This window comes from Diabrotica virgifera, chromosome 3 (genome assembly GCF_917563875.1).
Source record: "Diabrotica virgifera virgifera chromosome 3, PGI_DIABVI_V3a".
NCBI lineage: Eukaryota > Metazoa > Arthropoda > Insecta > Coleoptera > Chrysomelidae > Diabrotica > Diabrotica virgifera.
In genome coordinates this window covers 64,624,087-64,644,054 of record NC_065445.1, presented here as the reverse complement: position 1 = coordinate 64,644,054, position 19,968 = coordinate 64,624,087, and the positions used below count along the sequence as shown (strand labels likewise).

The window sequence follows — 19,968 nt, the reverse complement described above, 5'->3', positions numbered from 1 at the left end:
CAGCTCACAAGGAAGAAATCAGTTGTAAGTGATAAGTAGAAAAAGGATATATTTTTTTGCTCTCACTGTGTTATTTTCAATTTTTGATTGCATTTGAGTGTAAAAATACAACACTGCTCGAATTATCTCGAGTGTGCACAGTTTAGCATGCTTGAGTTAACTCGAGTGTGCACGTTAAGGGATTAATGGATGGCCCACAAATAAAAATGTTTGTAACTGAACCAAAATTAATATACATTTCAGATTGTCTCATTAACTCTAAACATTGACTAAAACTTACTTTCTTTGCCAATGTTGGACAATAATTTTGATTTTTTCATACTTCTATAAGGTTTTTCATGATGAATCTCAGTTGAAGCTGCTATCTGTAAATTTACATCTTTGTCAGAGTCTAATTCTTCTATATTGCAAGTTTTAAATCGAGTTTCCCATCCATGATTTACTACTAAATTATGTTCATTGGGTTCTTTTTTGATTTCTGTCTTAACTCTTTGCTGGGTAATGAGGGGGAATGGGCTCAATGGGCTACATTCTAACTTATGTTCTTCTATTTTAATATCGTCTGAACCATATGAGTCTAGTAAAGAATCCTGTGTGTCATTACTTTCAAACGTGCATTCTTCCAGTTCTGATTTAATTTGTACATTAACATTAACATGTTGCTCTAGGGTTAGGGAATCTCCATCTTTTTCATACATTAAAACATTTTGTTTACTTTTTGTATCTTCATTTGACTCCATTTCGAATTTAAACTAAATTACTGGCTCCAATCTCCAATATGTAAAAATGTTCTATAATTTTGTCAAGGAATTGTAATTGTAAATAGCATTTTTATATTATACTTCTTGTTTTCAGGTTGCGTTTTGCTTTCAATTTTTTCCTGGGCCCGGATTACGTGCACTCGATACGCATCGTATCCGCCATGTTTTACTGTAGCGCCTTATGGGAAAACATGGCGGATACGATGCGTATCGAGTGCACAGTATATAGGTTTATACAACAATCAGTATAGTCACTTGCCGTGAAGTACGTTATGAAAAAATGTTCCATTTTTCCCACTGCGCATCGAGACCTTGCAGCCGGACGCAAGCGCATAACAGCGTGTGTTATACTGCTCAACATTATTTTTGATACACTGCTCGAAAATAAATAGGACAAATTTGAAATAGATTTTTCGAAATAAGGAATACTTTTCTACAATTAACGTTTACGAAGCTCTTGACAATTTATCGATAGTTTCATAAATAATTATTACTGTTGTTCTGAAGACTAAATGTATCAGCTTTAATGGATTCATTGAGATAATAAGTGCGTTCGCGGGTGCCTGTCGGCGACAAATTAGCAGCAAAACGCATGCGCACTTTAAAATTATATAAATAATATCGTTAATAGATAAATATACAAGGTATATTTACCTATTATAATTTAATAATTAGTTATTAATATTAATTAAAAGTAAATATACCTTGTTTATTTATCTATTAACGATATTATTTATATTAAATGAGGTTAGAAATTGTCGGCGACAATTTGTCAACTGTACCCGCGAACGCACCTTATGTACCTACGATTTTCAACTAAATAATTTTTTCTATATAAACAAAATTTTAGTCTAACAATGGGCTCTACTTTATCTTCATTGGTCTTCTTCTTCTAATGCCTACTCCACTAATGAAGGTTGGCTATAACCACTGCAAATTAGTTTCATTATTAGCGAATATATTTATGGATTTCTAAAGAAATATTGTTTTCACTCAGTTTTGAAAAAAATGTGAAAGCGTTGAATTATATACGTCCGTCTGTCCGTAAACACAACTCCTCAGTCATTAAACCAGATAGAATGACAAATGAGGTGTCGGATGAAAGCTTATATAATCCAAGGATGGTACTAAAGGTGAGATATTTGGCAACCCAAACAGCACAAGTACATCCCTGGGACGTACCCGGGATGTACCACTAGGACATTCGTACCTCCTGAGGGCGTACGTTTCAGGTCCTGGGAAATCCTCGGTACGTACCGAGAACGTCCGATGTTACAAAATCATCCGTGCCCAGGACGTCCGACCGAACTCTCCTGGGGACGTCCGACTAAAACCTCCTTGGGACGGTCGTCCAAAACCTCCTTGGAACCTCCGACCAAACCTTTTTAGGACATTATGTAAAATGTTTTCAGAAATTTTAAACATGGCGTTTAATTACTATTAAACAATGTTAAAAAAGTCTAAAATTATTTTATATAAATTTACTCATAATTTTTAAAGATGAAATCTGCATTTAAAATGAAAAAACACATACCTATTACATACCTATATATCAAACAATTTTTTATTAAAATTTAACAAACAATAAGACGTCTTTTTATGTTCTTTCTCCTCCAAATTTTGATAATAATTCTTTTACCTACAATCGTAGATAAAAGAATATACCTAAGTTCCTACCTTATATAAAAACACTTATGCCATGATTAAAATCGGGTTTTTGCTGAAGTATTGTATCTAGCTGTACAAATTGTTCCTCTGTCTCTGTTTGCATTAGAAAGTTGTTAATCTTTTGTAGAATGAATAGAACCTAACATTTCCTTCCTGTATATAACGGTTAATCTAATCCCTATCCTATGATTGGCCAGGCAGGGTTCTAGCTTGACATAATATGACACCGTTGCCGTATCCTCAATTTTTTCACAAACATAACCACGTCACATAAAGTTACATTTAAAAATAGCTGCTTCAATAGTTTTGAAGTACCAAAAAAATAAAGTTTGGAAAAGTAAATAGTACAATATCAGTATACTGTAAATACTGGATAGAAAAAACTCAAAAGAGGCATTTTAAATCAAAGTTCATTAAAATTGTTACAAAAAAAGATAAATAAAGATCAACTGTATAAATGTTTTTAAATCAAAAGATAATTTAAATTCTTTTTATTAATGATTACTATTAAGACATTAATTGAAATTTAAATTATTCAGTAGATTATATTCAAAGTTAACCAACACTGTTATAAAAAGGAAGATCAACTGATATAAATGAAGATAAACTGTATAAGTTTTGTTTAGATTATAAATCTATCTCTATATATTAATCTTACTATTCTTGTATATTATACCATTGATTGGAATTATACAAGAATCAAACAATTAAAGTATGGCAACACTGCAAATGGCAAATAGGTTATTAGATCCATTCATTCCTGAACTGGTCTGGATTCGTAATTCCTAGAGACGTCCGATTAAGGTCCCATTACATTCTGACTTAGCGGTACCTGAAACAGACGTCCGTAATCGTACTTCCTGGGGACGTCTGGATTTGTAATTCCTGGGAACGTCCGATTGAGGTCCCCGTACATTCGGACTTAATTGGGACCTGAAACGGACGTCCTCGGGATGTCATGTGCTATCTGGGAAAGGACTTCCAGTTTTAAAAATGCAATCGGAAATACGGTTTTAAATTCTACGGGATAGTACAAGCGATATATTATTCGACGCGCCGTAGCAAGAGGAGTCTTCCTTCTTGTAGGTAGGCTTTAAAGACTGTTTCTTCTTCAATATTAGCCTCCTAAATTGTTTAAATTATCGCACCATCTTTTTCTTAGTCTGCAAATACCTCTTCATCCATTTGGTGACTTATCTCGTGCTATTCGTACTATCCTATCCTCTGCCATTCTACTAATGTGTTCGTTCCACTCCAGTTTCCGTTTTGTCACTCATCCGCATTTAGGTATGTCTTCTACATTGCATGATCTTCTTATGTTTTCGCATCTCTCTCTATCCAATAGACTTTTCCCTGATATTCGTCTAAGTATTTTCATCTCGGTTGTTTCTAGTAGTCGTCTCGTTTTAGATGTTTCAGGTCTTGTTTCTGCCGTGTATGTCAATATAGGTCGAAATGCTGCTTTATAGATTCTTGCTTTTGTGTCTTGTCTTAGGTGTTCGTTCTTCCAGATTGGATGAGATTATGAGATCCCAGCGCTTTGCTTGCTTTTAAGCTTTCTTGTAGTACTTCCTCTTCAACATCTCCGTAACTGGGTATATCTATTCCCAGATATCTAAACATTGCTTCCTGCTTTAATATTTTCCCATCAATTTCGATTTTACCTCGTAGTGGGTATTTAGATGTCATACATGTGTTTTTTCTGCTGATATTATCATATATTGATATTGTATTTCTTGGCTGTTGTATTGAAGATGTGTGTTAATCTGGAGATTGTCTTCTGTCTTGGCGATTAATGCGGCGTCGTTTGCATAACCTAATATTTGGAGTTTTTTGTTCCCCATTCTGTAACCATGATCTTTAAATACTGCTTCTATTATTTCGTCCATTATTAGATACATTAAAGAGCAGTGGGCTTAACGGGTTCCCTTGTCTGACTCGGCTTTGTACTGGTATAAACTGTGTTAGTTTTCCATTTATCTTTGCCTGTATTCGATTATGGAAATAGATGTTTTCGATGGTTCGTATAATATTGATTGACATGTATCTTCTATACAGTAAGTGTAAGACGTCTTCGACTTGGATGCGATCGAAAGCCTTTGTCAGGTAAAACATAGATATGCTGGTTTATTGTACTCGATGGCCTTTTCTGTGATTTGTCTTAGTACGGAAATAAATAGTACAATACTGGCGTCTACGCTACAAACGCATTCAATATGCTAAGGAAAATGTGGTCTTCACATCAGATGACAATTAAAACCGAAAGACTATTCAACAGCAACGTGAAGACTGTATTACTATATGGAGCAGAAACTTGGAAAGTGTCAAGAAAATGTATTGGACAGATGCAGGTATTCATAAATAAATGCCTAAGGAAGATTCTTAACATTTACTGGCCAAACCGTATATCAAACCAAGAGCTATGGACAAGAACTAACCAGAAACCTATGTATATCTAAGATAATATGCAAAAGGAAATGGAGTTGGATGGAGCACACACTAAGGAGACCTGACACAGACATAGCGAGGCAAGCCCTAGAATATACACCACATGGAAAGAGAAGACCAGGTAGACCCGTAGAAATGTGGAAAAGAAATTAATGCTATAGGGCTTTTCATTGATTGTCATTTGCTTCGAGCTGCTGTCATATGTTGTATAATCTGTGTATAATACTAATATACACAGAGATATGTCAACAATAGATCAGGCTAGTCATATGCCACTCAATGCATCGGGGTGTAACGCTGATATCAAGTACGGTGGTCTAGCTATCTTTGTCTGTCGTGCGAGTGTATCTACCAAGAGGGGGGAGTAATGGAACGACAGTTACACAGAGGCGGCAGCCATCATATGCTAGAGAGAGAAAGCTGAGCGCCAGTAGAGAGAGAAAGATAGACCACCAACCCGAACTGTTCTGCGTTACTCTATTTTTCGAACTGGCCTAATCTATTCTGTTATATCTATGAATATACACGGATTATACAACATATGACAGAAGCTCGAAACAAATGACTGTGAATGAAAAGCCCTATTGGGAAAACCTGGACAGAAATAAAGATCAGTGCAAAGGATAAGACAGAATGGAGGCAGACAGTTGACGCCCTATGCTCCGCATGGAGTGAAGAGGAATAAGTAATTAAGTAAGTACTGGCGTCTACGCAGGATCTTCCGGATCTGAATCCTTGTGAGAAATCTAAAAAACGAAGTACTGATGTCTTGTCAAGAGCTAATGAGAAAACTAATAAGAGGACTTTTCTATAGAGGAAAAAAATAATAATACATTCGAATTATAAATTATATTTTGAGAATTTCAATTTTACAATACCAATTTTATTTTTTACAGATATATTCCCTACAAGCATTTCAAATTCATCCTTAAAATAAAGTTTAATAGGTACATAAAATGAACTTATAAATTTCTGTTTTGAAAGGGTTGTAGATACCTACTATATACCTACTCAGATCTATACCTACTCAGCATCATATTGAGAAATCACAAAATTGTAAATATACAGTAATGAGCACTCACACTAATAACCGGCAAAATAACGCAAAAGATGGAAAACATATTAACTTGTGAGATAAAAAGAGATGAAACTGGTAGAAGTGGAACTTATCGTTATAAACGAATAAATTAACATAACCTTGGATAAGAGTTTTAACCTCCATTTTTCACTTTGAGTGATATTGGGCTAGTTTCTGGGTCCGTGTATTTTCATACACCACCACACAAACCCGCCGACACCAATGTAGTTTAGAAATAGCTATCTCTAAACTACAGTGGAACCAGCGGGCTTGTGGGACATGGTATGAAGGTACACAGACCTAGAAACTACCCCAATATCACTCACAGTGAAAAATAGAGTTAGCAGGTTAACACTCTTAGCCGACGATAACATTACATAGTTTCCCACCTTTAGATCTCTGTGACAGGAGTATTTTATAAAATTCTCCTGGCACAGTGACAGTTCTCATACTCATCTGATATGTCTAAAGGTGGGAAACTATGTAACGCAATGTTAATTTATATGTTTATATCGATAATTTCTCTCAGTTTCATCTCTTTTTACTTCAGAATGCATCCCATGTTTCCCATCTTTGGCGTTATATCCCATATTTTGCCAGTTATTAGCATGCTCATCACTGCATATTGGACTTTTTACACATAGTATCTTAGAATCCCTTGGAAGTAAATAATAAATCATGTACCTAGTTTTATTTTCATCAATAAATTCATGAAAGTATGACTGATGTTGAAAATTCATTTGACATACTGGCAAATAATTGTAATTCCTTCAGAGGAGGTGTCCCTAGAAAGAATAACATATGTTTTATATTAAAATATATTAAATTCATATTGATTAGCAGAATAAATAGAGTTTTTAGGTTTAATTCTCCTCATTCACATAATTTAATACCAGATAATGTCGCCCTACTTCCATATGCTAATGACCTAGTTTTTTATATAACAGCCTAAACCCCATTTTGGACTCCATTCACATTAACCAATATTATCAGATATTCATGAATAGTGTCACCACAATCTTCTTTAACAACATACTATTCTTTCATAGATCTGGTCGTTATCACAATATAATCCCATATATACCAAAAATTCATGCTCGAGTGAGAAATTGGAAAGCCAAGCAAAGGATAGGAAAGAGTGGAAGCTGATTCTGGAACAGGCCAAGACCCACCATGGGCTGTAGAGCCAATGCTGATACCTAAAAATGAACTCAAATATTTAGTGGTCTTTTTGTCCCGCAATCTTAACTAGAATAAGCATATTGAAAATATAATTGGAAAACTATTAAAGGCATGGCTGTGCTGCCTGGTAAGGCCCATATAGATTTTTGAAGCATCTTTATGAAACCAGCACGTAAACAATTATTATAGATTTAAAAATTAGACTCACTATGGATAGAGTAGTAAGATGATACAACGAATGCAGAGGTAACCGTCTATATTTGTTATCAATGGTTTCTAGGAACATGGTTCTTCAAAACAGATGTCAATGATTTTTAGAGTTTAGATAAAGACGGTTATGTACCAAATTCATGAAAAAAATTTACACTTTCTCAGAATCATCCAACGATTTGAAACATATACTCATACCTTCAATTATATATGTCATAGATTCCCTTAAGGCACTTTGCCACTGGTTGTAACTTCTCAATAGATGTGCCTACAGAATTACAAAATTATCATTCCAGTTTAAGAAAGAACACACCTTCAACTTGAATGTTTAATCTCAAGACATATTTCGTTTATTTTATTTTGCGTTGTTTTGCAACCCGCTTTTCAGTATTTCTGCAAAGGCCTGCTCCTCAAGATGCATATTTAAAAGTTAATGTAACAACACTGAGGACTGTTCATAGAAAGTTTATCACATTGAACAATTTCTTTTCATTCTGCAAACCTAAAACGACAGCACGTCAAAAATGATGTCAATGATATTAAATAGAATTTACGTTCTTACCGATTTTCATCCATGGGCAACAGGAAGAAACTCAAATTTTTATGGTGCCTGGAATTTTGCCACATAAATAAACGCACACATTGCCTTTGGGTTAAATTCATCATAATCCCAATTCAAAATCACCAACCTTCTTAGAAAACTGGAGAAATACCACAGTAATGCACATTAAATTCGAAGTAAACCAACTTAACAATTGCAAAATATGAGAAAACAATAATAAATAACTCTAAATAAACAACTGTTTGTTTATAAGGTTATGTTTGGAATAAATATACATAATAGGCCGTTCCAAGATGCTGTCAAAATTAAATCAATATGGCTACTGGAAGGCAAACATTGAATATTATTCTGTCAGGTTCTTATGGTTTTAGATCATTTTAGTTGTTGTACAAAGATTAATTTAACATTTTCTCTGGAAGTATTAATTTAGAAAGATAATATGCCTCATTGGTGTTGTGTTTTGAAGTGTGAAATACAAAGTAATCGTGATAAAGTTAGCTTTTACCACTTACTATCAGTGCTACATTCTAAGCACAAAACTGAACCAATTTAACTAAATAAGTTATAGTTATCATCTGAGAGACAACAACAATGGTAAAATGCAATAAAATATAAAGATTTTACTAGCAAAATGGAAATTCCCCTGTAATCATCTTATATCTGGTAAGTTACAACATTTGAACATTAACGATTTTTGAAGATGTTAACAGTCTAATCTTGTAGGAAAACCAGCCGACTTAACTGATAATAACAATCCAGATTGGGTTCCTTCAATAAATATGGGGTATATAAACACAATGAAATGAGTTCCCCAAAATCTAAAATGGGAATTAAGGTACCAAAGGAGAATTAAAAGAAAAGGGTACCTACAAGAAAAAATTGCTTTTTTATTCCTCTTGAAATGATTTATAAGACACTGGACTGTCTTATATTCTACAAATACTAGGTAGGTCTATGATTTTACACATTTTTCATTAATGATACATTACTGTTACTTTAGTAGATTTAGAAACAGTGGATAGGTAGTGGTAGATAGTAGTTATTTGGTATAAAAGCTAGTTTAGTAGAAGACAAGATTTTGTCAAATAGTCAAACATATATTACAATAGAAAAATTAACAAATACATTTTATGTCATTAACATTAACACAGGATTTTAAATATCAGCTTAAGAAATTAGCTTTATCTTGTGAAAGTATAGAAAATGATGATGCCAAAACTAAAAATTATACTGGTTTAGCAAATTACAATGTTTTTAAAATAGCTTTAAAGTATATTACACCATTTATCAAATACCATCAAAATACTGTTTTGTCACCAAGTGATCAAGTATTGCTTACTTTAGCTAAACTAAGCTTAAACTTAGATTATAAAGATTTGGGATATAGGTTTAGTATTTCACCCTACCCGGTATCAACTTATTTCAAAAATACTTTGTATATAATGTGTCTTAGGTTAAAAAAATTTGTGTTCTGGCCTGATAGATATTTTAAAGAAAACTATGCAAAATTCACTTAAAGAATCTTTTCATGGAAATACTACAGGTATAATTGACTTTGGACGAATGTTTGTATGAAACGAATTATTTATTGTTCTGAAGCTAGTTATTTGAGGCATTTTTGTAATTAACTATTCTAATTGGGAAATAAGCCACAATTTAACTTAAAAAATAATTTTATTAATCTTTCGACTTCCAAATCAGACGTCATTGTCAAAATACAAAATATTATTATTTATGCATATTATTACCTGTAAATATTTCTTCTGATTGTTAATTGTAAAGGATTGAAAAATTACCATTTATTTTATTTTTTTTTAGAATCAGCTGAGAGAAGTGGTCTACAAAAACCCAGGAAGGAAACGGAATATGTGGCTACGAAAGGCAAAAGAAAGGTTTACAAAGCAAATGTGACACATTTTTTTGAAATATTTAGGAATATCAGTAAATTGCATTAAAAAAATGTATGAAAAGATTTTGTTCAATAAAAATGTTTATATTTATCAAGGATGTATTAATTGGTATGGCCACATATCGTCAGTGATGTAATAATACATCCTATCTGTTTTTTCATGAGTTTCGTAAGAGAGACTAAAAACTTGTCTTAGGGTCACCTCCTGTTTTCATATGATATTTTTTGACTTGTTTTGTAGTAAATTAAACTATCTATGAACTACAAAACAAGTCAAAACTTACATATGAACACAGGAGGTGACCTTAAAACATGTTTTTCCATCTCTCCTACAAAACTCATGAAAAAACAGATAGGAGGTATTGTCACATCAGCAAGGATGTACAGTGATGAGTGCCCTAATAACCGGCAAAATAGCACAAAAGACGGGCAACATATTTAGTTGTGAGATAAAAAGAAATGAAACTAGTCGAGCTGGGAAATTTAGCGAAATTAACCTTTAAATTTTATTTTATATTGATTGTTTCCCACCTTTACACATATCAGAGGAGTATGTCAACTAAAACTGTCACTGTGACAGTGGTAGTTTCCAAACTCGTCTGATACGTCTGAAGGTGGTACACAATCAATACAATCTAAATGTATAAGTTAATATCGCTAAATTTCCCAGCTCGACTAGTTTCATTTCTTTTTATCTCACTACTTAATATGTTTTCCATCTTTTGTGCTATTTTGCAGGTTATTAGAGCGCTCATCACTGTATTTCTGGTATATCCAGGGAATGTCTACAAAATATATTTTGAATGTCCAAAAAACATTCGTGGACATTCATGGAATGTTCCAATAAGACATTCAAGTAATGTTTAAAATGCTGACACAGGATTTTCCTGGGATGTTCAGGAAACGTGTTTTCGGGGATATTCCAGGAATTTTTCAATGTCTGTGTACCTTCATATGGAATATTTTGGTGTTATTAGCACCGCACTCCACTTGCGATTTGTAATCAGGAAGATTGAACACATTGTTTCAAATACAAGTCAATCCATTTGTAACTAAATAATCATGGATTGACTTCTATTTGAAAGAATGTGTTCAATCTTCACGACTACAAATCGCAAGTGGAGTCCGGCGCTTAGAGCTACTTCCTCTTCGGTATTATGTATTATACTACAGAAATTAGGAACTTTCCTTCTAAATATATGTATGCATCTTGGCCATCAAACATTTTTTTAAGGGGTTACATAGGTCTTAGGGGTAAAAAAAGTGACTTTTTAAAAAAATTATATCTCGAAAACTAAAATTTATTTTTATTTATAATTGGAACATGTAAAAGTATAGTACTTAAGGTAGTCTCAAAAAAAGTTTCAGCCAAAAATATTCATTTTTGTAGAGTTTAAGTTTTTTTGCGGTGGACAGCAAAACTAAGTCCAGTCTCATTTGAAATCAAAAAGTTTCTTGTAGTTTATACCTCTGGCTAGTAAATGAACGAAGGAATTAAAAAAAATGAAATTTGAAGATTTTACATAAGTTTAAACACATTTTTGACCCCAATTTTTCTCATTTTTAAAGTAGTTTTTTTTTGATAAAACAAAAATGACCTCATCTAATAAAAAAATCTTTGTTCATTCACTAACCAGAGGTATAAACTACAAGAAATTTCAGATGAGACTGGACTTGTTATGCTGCTCACCACAAAAAAGGGCTGTTGTCGAAAAATTGCAGTCAACTCTACAAAAATGAATATATTTGGCTGAAATTTTTTTGAGTGTACTATACTTTTACATGTTCCAATTATAAATAAAAATAATTTTTAGTTTCCAAGATATAATTTTTTTAAAAAGTCACTTTTTTTACCCGCAAGACCTATGTAACCCCTTAATAACTGCCTTTCCATGCTGTAGCAAACTTAACAAATTGTTGATTTCAAATTGTAACAGTTAAGTTTTGCAAAGTATGCTGCCCTCTTGTATCTTCTGTGTTATCTTCATCATACAATTACTTCATCTAAAAACTTTCTGCGATATATTCATTTTGTTGCTAAAATTATTTCCTGATCCATGGGTTGAATAAGCGATGTATTTTTTGGCAAAAACATACAACTAAAGTTGCCATGTTTTGATCATAGAATATTTTCAGAGGGATGAGCAGGAGCGTTGTCTAAAATCAAAAAACATTTCACCTCTTCCGGCAGATTCTCAGTTTCTTCTCTTGAAATTTTTTCACTGCAGGTACAGTCGGAGAAATGAAAGAGTACCCATGAACGATCACATATTATTAACATAATTAATCTATCTCTATCGTTTGTTATTTATAGAAAAAGAACAGCAAATACAAAATATGTGATTGTACCTGTTTGACGTGACCGTTCATGGGTATTCTTTCATTTTTCCGACTGTACAAATTCTTTAAAAGGTCAATTTTTTAAGATATCTGGGGTGAACCACTATGATGAAATTATTTATTTTTATAGCTCCACAATTATATACAAATCCTACCTCAAAATATTTGTAAGAATTTAAACTCTTGAATGCCTTCATTTGTTGACCTGTGTAAAAACTATTACTAAGCTCCAAATACAAAAAAAACTATGTCCATGTAAGTAACTATATTTGTCCATGTTGTCACCCTTGAAAAACTTTTTCTACTGTAGGTTAACTCATACCCCTTGAGGGAAAATGGATCTATATACCAAAAGCTTTTGAAAATATTTACCTATGTTTATTTATTCACTGCTTACAACTAAATACAGTCGTTAAAGTACTTCTACAGCTAGAAGCTACAGAAGTCAACAGCAAAATGTTCGGAAAATACAACTATAAAAAACTATTATACAACGATTAAACTATTATATAAAAACAATTATATAAACCACTATTTTATAACAACAATAACTATTTTATAAAAAAACTATTAAACGTAAAAAACTTAAGAAACTCAATGCGGTACAAATATAAATAATTTCAATGTTTGCCTTCCAGCTTTCAATTAGTGTCATAAACGTCAAATTCTTGAAATGGCCTATACATAAATAAACCAGATCTACTCACTGTTGCCAAATGTCACCAATTTAGATATACTACATTCGCTCTCGCGAGATTTTTTTTGAGACATTCGGAATAGGAAACGTACAACACAAAAATTCCTACCTCACACTATTAACTGCTAAAATCAACTCAAATCAACTTAATCTTTCATTAAAAAAAGAAGAATTATTAGAAATAGTGGGAGTGTCTACTAATCTCATTATATTTTGTGAAGTTTATTTCTACAAAATATTTTTATTTTGTACAATAAATAATTTTCTCATTTGCTATCAATACATTATAATGGTTTAAATAACTAAATATTGATTGGCGTAAGGTTTATGTTATTTTTATGTCTGTTTACTATTAATAATATTGGATATGAGCAGGTCCGTTGGTTTTGTAGTAATTTCCAGTCACTTCTGACAACTGAATTTTTCAAAAAAGAAATTACTAACGTCAGTGTCAAAAAAAATCTCGCGAGAGCGAATGTAGTATAGTTACTTGTGATTAATTGTTTGAATACATTCAATCAATAATCAGAAAATATTATTTTTCAAATTTTATACAAGTGTGTACGTAAAGGATTTTACCATTTATGAATTTAATTTTCAGCTTTTTGAAAAAAATCGATAATCATAATTATTTTATTATAATTTTGGAATATTCTTTATCGGAATATTTTAAATCTTGCAACAGCAACATTTTCCTCCTAGTCTACTGCGCAGTCTGCTAGGAGTTTCTGCAAGCGCAGGAACCGCATAAAAACTAGAGTGAACTAACTGTTTCGAATAGCAAAAAAACTGTGTCGAGTGTACGTAATCCGGGCCCAGGGCCTGATTTTTCAAAACAAATGAAATGACAGTTGATGACTGGTGCTGACAGTCGATAAAGGCTTTTCATTTGTTTGGAGCTTCTGCCATAGGGCTTTTCATTCACAGTCATTGGGTGCATTCAGCAGACACAATCGCTAACTAATCGATTAGTGATTTTCTGCTGAATGCCACATAAATTGTGACATTCAGCATGTAAATCACAAATCGATTACTAATCGATTAGTTAGCGATTGCGTCTGCTGAATGCACCCATTTGTTTCGAGCTTCTGTCATGTGTCATTTAATATTAATATATCTACGTCATACGTTATTGGTATTGCCAAGAGAAACCAAAGACGTATGACGTAGATATATTAATATTATGTGACACCTGACAGAAGCTCGAAACAAATGACAATCGATGAAAAGCTCTATATGTCGTATACGTATACTCCGTGCCAGGGGCGGATCCAGAATTTTTTTGGAGGGGGTCATTGATCTTGTGGGTGATTTAATTACTTTTCTCTGATGCAAGATCACTTATAGCTCCTTACCACGGTCTGCGATTCTACGGATCATCACGCACAGCCGACGACTACGGACACCTATTTATGTTTACGGAGTTAGACTACAAAGCAATGACTGACTCTATAGCGCAAGTTAGATGAAACATATTATACTACCACTCTTCCTGAACATGTTGTGACAATAAATGCTAAAACACCTGATTCTTATAGGAAAATAATAAATTACATGAGAGAAGAAAAAATAGTACACCATAGCTATCAACTCAAACAAGAAAGAGCATATAGAGTCGTCCTAAGAGGTTTACACCATTCTATACACCATTGTGCAATGCACTCGATGTCAGGCATACGGACACTCTATACTGTTATAAACCTTATAAATGTGTTAAATGTGGAGGATCACACGACACCAAAAGCTGCACAAAGCCGAAAGACACACCTGCAACATGTACTCTTTGCAAGGGCAACCACCCAGCTAACTATAAAGGCTGCACTGTTTATCGAGACTTATTAAAAGCAAAGAACAGGAATAACGACACAACTGGACCTAGAAACACACAAGGATACATAAATCCCAATCCAGCACTGCACCAAATGACTCAACAATATGCGCAAAATGGAATCAATTATGCTCAAGTAACCTCAGGAAACATCAACAGACCAAATAATGGTGAAGATTTAACACACATGATGACAAGCTTCTTAAATGAATTCAAAAATCTATTTAATCAACTTCTGAACCAAAATAGCATGATCCTGAACATGCTAACAACAGTCATTAGTAAAATAACGAATTAATGGCTCCATCAATTAGAATAGCCGCCTAGAACGCCAACGGGCTACCAAACCATGTACAGGAAATCACAGCATTTTTAAAAGTAAATAAATTAGATGTTCTTCTCATCTCAGAATCACACTCAACCGAAAGAACAGTAGTAAAAATCCCTTTATACACAACGTACCTTACTCATCATCCTGATGGAACTGCTCACGCAGGAACAGCAATTAGTATTAAATCTTCTATTAAACACTATTTCCTACAAAATTACGCCACACCTAAAATACAAGGAACCATACAAAAATAGAAACATTTACATGGCCACTTGCCATTGCAGCAATTTACTGTCCTCCTAGACACTCCATATCAATTGAAGAATACGAGACCTTTTTTCAAGAACTAGGACCCCGATTTATAGCAGCTGGAGACTGGAGCGCCAAACACACCGTATGGGGATCGAGGCTTATAACACCAAAGGGTCGAAATTTATTGGCGTGCTAGAGAAATAATTTAAACTTCCTTTCGACAGGTCAGCCAACGTATTGGCCGACCGATCAAAACAGGATTCCTGACCTGCTAGACTTTGCCGTTATCAAAGGTATCTCAAATATACATTACAAAATAGAACCCAGTCTTGATTTAAGTTCAGATCACACCGCAATAATCATAACAATTAGTACAACTGTAATTTGGAAGGAACCTGTGGTGAAACTCTGCAATAAAAGAACCAACTGGGAACAATTTCAAGCTATTATTAACACAAATATAAACTTAAAACATCGAATTAAAGAACCCCATGAAATAGAAAAAGCAGTGCAACATTTAACAGAAGTAATACAAGATGCTGCATGGAAGTCAAGTCCAGATGATAAAAAAATTACCACCCATGATCATAACATTCCTTTACAAATTAAAGAAATTTTAAATGAAAAAAGAAGAGCTAGAGCCAAATGGCAGCGGTCAAGGAATCCCCGGGATAAAACACAATTAAATCGGTTAACACATCAACTGCGTACAGCTTTAATCCAGGCCCGTAATGAGACTTTTAAATATTACATCTCCAACCTCACACCTAATGATCATTCATTATGGCAAGCATCTATTCCACCAATTAGAAAATCGAATCTAAGCTGGGCAAAAACTGATGAAGAAAAATCAAACACATTAGCACAACACCTCGCCCAGGTATTTAGTCTACATACAGAAGTCAATGCTGAAGATGAAGAAGTATACACATTTCTCGACGCTCCTTGTCAATTATCACTACCACTGAAACCATGTACACCAACAGAGATCTGGAAGACCATAAATAAAATAAACCCTCATAAGGCTCCAGGTTATGACTTAATTAATGGTGATGTACTAAAGCATTTGCCTAGAAAAGCGATAGTCCTGCTAAGTATTGTATATAACAGCATGATAAGACTGTGTCACCTTCCTATTCAATGGAAATACGCACAAATAATTATGATTGCGAAACCGGGCAAACCGCCTACAGAACCCTCCTCCTATCGTCCTATAAGCCTTCTACCAATAATGTCAAAAATTTTCGAAAGACTTCCGGAGTACCTCAAGGTAGTGTCCTCGGTCCCTTCCTTTATCTCCTTTACACCGCTGATATACCTGCTGATGATGACATTACTATGGCCACATTTGCCGACGATACAGGAATCCTTACATCAGACGATAACCCAGATAGAGCTTCTAACAAACTGCAAAACTATTTAAATTCACTTCAAACATGGTTAACAAAATGGAAGATTAAAGTAAACGGTGAAAAGTCTTCACAAACTACGTTCACAACAAGAAGGATCGACTGTCCACAGGTTCATATTAACAACATTCCTATCCCCTTAAAATCAGATGTCAAGTACCTGGGACTCCATTTGGACCGAAAGCTGACATGGAAGAACCATATCAAAACCAAGAAAGCTCAACTAAATTTAAAAGTCAGACAAATGTATTGGCTGCTAGGTAAAAGATCCCAGTTATCATTAGAAAACAAAGTATTATTATACAAAATTATACTAAGGCCGATGTGGAGTTATGGTATAGAGTTATGGGGCTGCAGCAAACCGAGCAACACTAAAATACTGCAAACTTTTCAATCAAAGACGCTGCGCATGATAGCGAATGCACCATGGTACGTTTCTAATATAACTATCCATAATGACCTTGGGATACCATTCATCGAAGATGTTATTAAACTACAGGCAAACAAAGCCCAAGAAAGAAATTTCGCCCATGAAAGTCAAACTATTCAACAACTCTACCAGCCGCCACTTGTGGGAAGAAGACTGAAAAGGACATGCCCAGAGGACCTAACTGATTAGGTGTATTGGAGAACCATCGATGGATGGTGCCCAAAGCATGCCAGGATTCAAGACTTTGCTACTATTTGCTAAATACTCTGTGTTGTAATTGGAGTAGATTGTAAATTTGCACTTAATAAAATGAAAAAAAAAATGTATTTTATTTTTAACAAAATGTGTTGAAAATTATCAACTTGAAAAAAAAATAATCGTTGATCAAAAATAAATTTTGGATCATTTTTGGATATGCTTTATAATAGTCCGGGAGGTAGTGTAAAATTTGACCGGGGCATTTTAGCATGGGTGTTTTTCTTTATTGAGTTAGGTGTTCCATTAAAAATATGTCAGCCGGCCGAAAACCGGGGCTTTTAGACAAAACAAGATAAAATATGAAACTAGATGGAAAAATCCTACAACTTATATGTCAAATATTTATCTCCGTGGCTTACATCCATCATGGCCTAAAATACCTCGCTCCTGGCTTTCACCCAGGCAAGCCGGGTTCCATTTCCCACGTTGGAAGTTTTTTTTTTGTTTTTAAAACTGACATTTTGATTTGAAAAATAATTATTTTTACAATACCACGTTTTTAATATTTATACGACACAATATAAAAAGTCTGTATGTCCTTTATAGAATCGTAAACTATGCATTTGATCATATATGTAATATGATGACCTCAAGAAAAGTTGTTGTGTTGTACATGAACCCGGGAAGGTTTCTGAGTTAATACGACCAACCTAAGTAATCACTATTTACGCAGACACCACAAAAAACTATTGTTTATTAGAAAAAAAGAATGTGTGTGTGTACTTTGTACGCACGTAATAAGTTACACTTCTATTATGTAATTTCAACGAAATAAATATACTTAACAGTTACAATACAAAAAATTAACAATAATTACCAAAAATTAACCAAAACAATAACAATGCCAAAAAATAAAAAAATATTTGAATCGTCCGGGATTTGAACCCGCTATCTCGCGATCTCTCGATCTCTGGTCCAATGCTCTACCAACCAGGCTATCAAGGCACGTGTTATTGACGTTTCGGATATACTTATAATTACACATAACGGTGACAAGTGAAATATAAAAATTACACTTTTATAAAAAAGAACTTTTTTTATAATACTTAAAACCTTTTTATTATTTATAGGCAAGAATATAAAATAATTTAACGATAAACGATTTAACGATAACATGCTTAAAATTCCAAAAATTACACTCTAAAAAATTTTTTATAATATCACGGTTTTGTTATTGTACACAACATGTTTGGAAAGAATAATTAACTTATAAAATATGATTTTTTAGTAGGTGTATTAACTGTTATTTATAATTATGATTCCAAAAATTACACTAGTATAAAATAGTATTTTTTATAATACCACGGTTGTTTAAAATGGTATATATAATTTTAAGTATATAAACTTTTAATTATTTATTAAAAAAATTTAAAAAAGATACGCAACAGCTGGGTTCCAACTGAGGACCTCTCGATTTGCAGTCTAATACCACTGAGGCAACATCAATTTGTAGATATCGATTTATTAAAATATCATTGCATTAATCACATTTTTAAAATAGGTTGAAATAAAAAAAAATCGATTTATCCATATAGTGTGATTGGTCAGTGGGGTAAATGCTTGTAAATCCGTTATAAGTAATAGATAGTAATAAAAGTTAATAACAAAATTGTAGCCAACTTTGATTACAGATTGATAATCAGCAATCGTAAATTGTAAGTTTTAGACAATTATTCAGTTATGGCTTACTTAAAATTTATAAAGATTTAGACCCCTAATTATTAAAAATTTTGCTCTGAAAAATAATATTATCTCGAAAACTAATAAATTTACGCATAGGGAATGTTATACAAAAATTATAGTATGGTAATGGTACTTTTCGATAATGATATAAAATACAGGGTGCTCTATTTAAAATTACTGAGAAAATAATGTACTTGCGTTTTGACTCACCCTGTATTCAATATAAAGAAAATTAGCAAAACAACCATTTTCGAAAATTTTGACAATAAATAAAAAATATGACGTCAATAAACCATCGACCTTGTGCTTGCTTTTATTTATACAGGTAGTTAAACTTAATACGATTTTCATATAAAATTGGTTATAACTTTGTAAATACCCCGTATAACATACCAAACCTTTATATTTTTGTAATCGAAGTTACGAAGATTTCGAATACAGGGTGTTCTATTAAAAAAAAACATAAGTTTGGTCTGCCACTATGTTATCGAACACCCTGTAACATTCTAACTAATTTTGTAATGTGAAGCTCAAAGTTCGCTACAATTTTTGTTATTAAGTTTTATCGCTATACATTACTATAACGGATCTACGGAGCTTCACCCCACTAATTATTAATCACCCTGTATAATAGCCGTAAAATATTGCATTGTTAGCTAGTTCTAAGCTATCCTGAAAATTTCAGGTGTCTAGGTAGCCTAGAACTATTTTTAAAATGAATTATAAAATTTGCGGAGTCCGTGACACCAACGAAGCCAAGTATATAAAAAGTTTTAAAATAGATATTTTATTATTTTACGCCCAAGGAAGACAAATTCAAAGATACAAAAATTATAATAAATAATACATTTACTAAAAAACACTAATATATTATTTTAATGGCTTATTGGCGCTGATACATAATTTGAAAGATTAGCAACTA

General features: G+C 33.1%; 1 protein-coding gene and 2 long non-coding RNA genes across 3 annotated transcripts in view; 1 reads left to right on the top strand and 2 right to left on the bottom strand.

Moving 5' to 3' along the window:
• Positions 1 to 1,372, bottom strand: part of LOC126881097 (zinc finger protein 345-like) — a 43,439-nt gene extending 42,067 nt beyond the window's left edge. The window contains exon 1 of the mRNA XM_050645141.1: positions 281 to 1,372. Within this exon, the coding sequence (XP_050501098.1) occupies positions 281 to 740 (460 nt within the window). The 5' untranslated portion in view covers positions 741 to 1,372. The remainder of the gene's footprint in view (positions 1 to 280) is intronic.
• Positions 1,373 to 5,711: 4,339 nt separating this feature from the next.
• Positions 5,712 to 8,195, bottom strand: LOC126881099 (uncharacterized). The gene is made up of 2 exons (XR_007696721.1): positions 7,910 to 8,195; positions 5,712 to 7,849 (listed from the first exon to the last, which is right to left on the bottom strand). It is a non-coding gene; the product is annotated as an uncharacterized LOC126881099 (long non-coding RNA).
• On the top strand, positions 8,196 to 9,909 carry LOC126881100 (uncharacterized). Its single transcript, XR_007696722.1, has 2 exons — positions 8,196 to 8,855; positions 9,728 to 9,909. It is a non-coding gene; the product is annotated as an uncharacterized LOC126881100 (long non-coding RNA).
• The last annotated feature ends 10,059 nt before the right edge of the window (positions 9,910 to 19,968 follow it).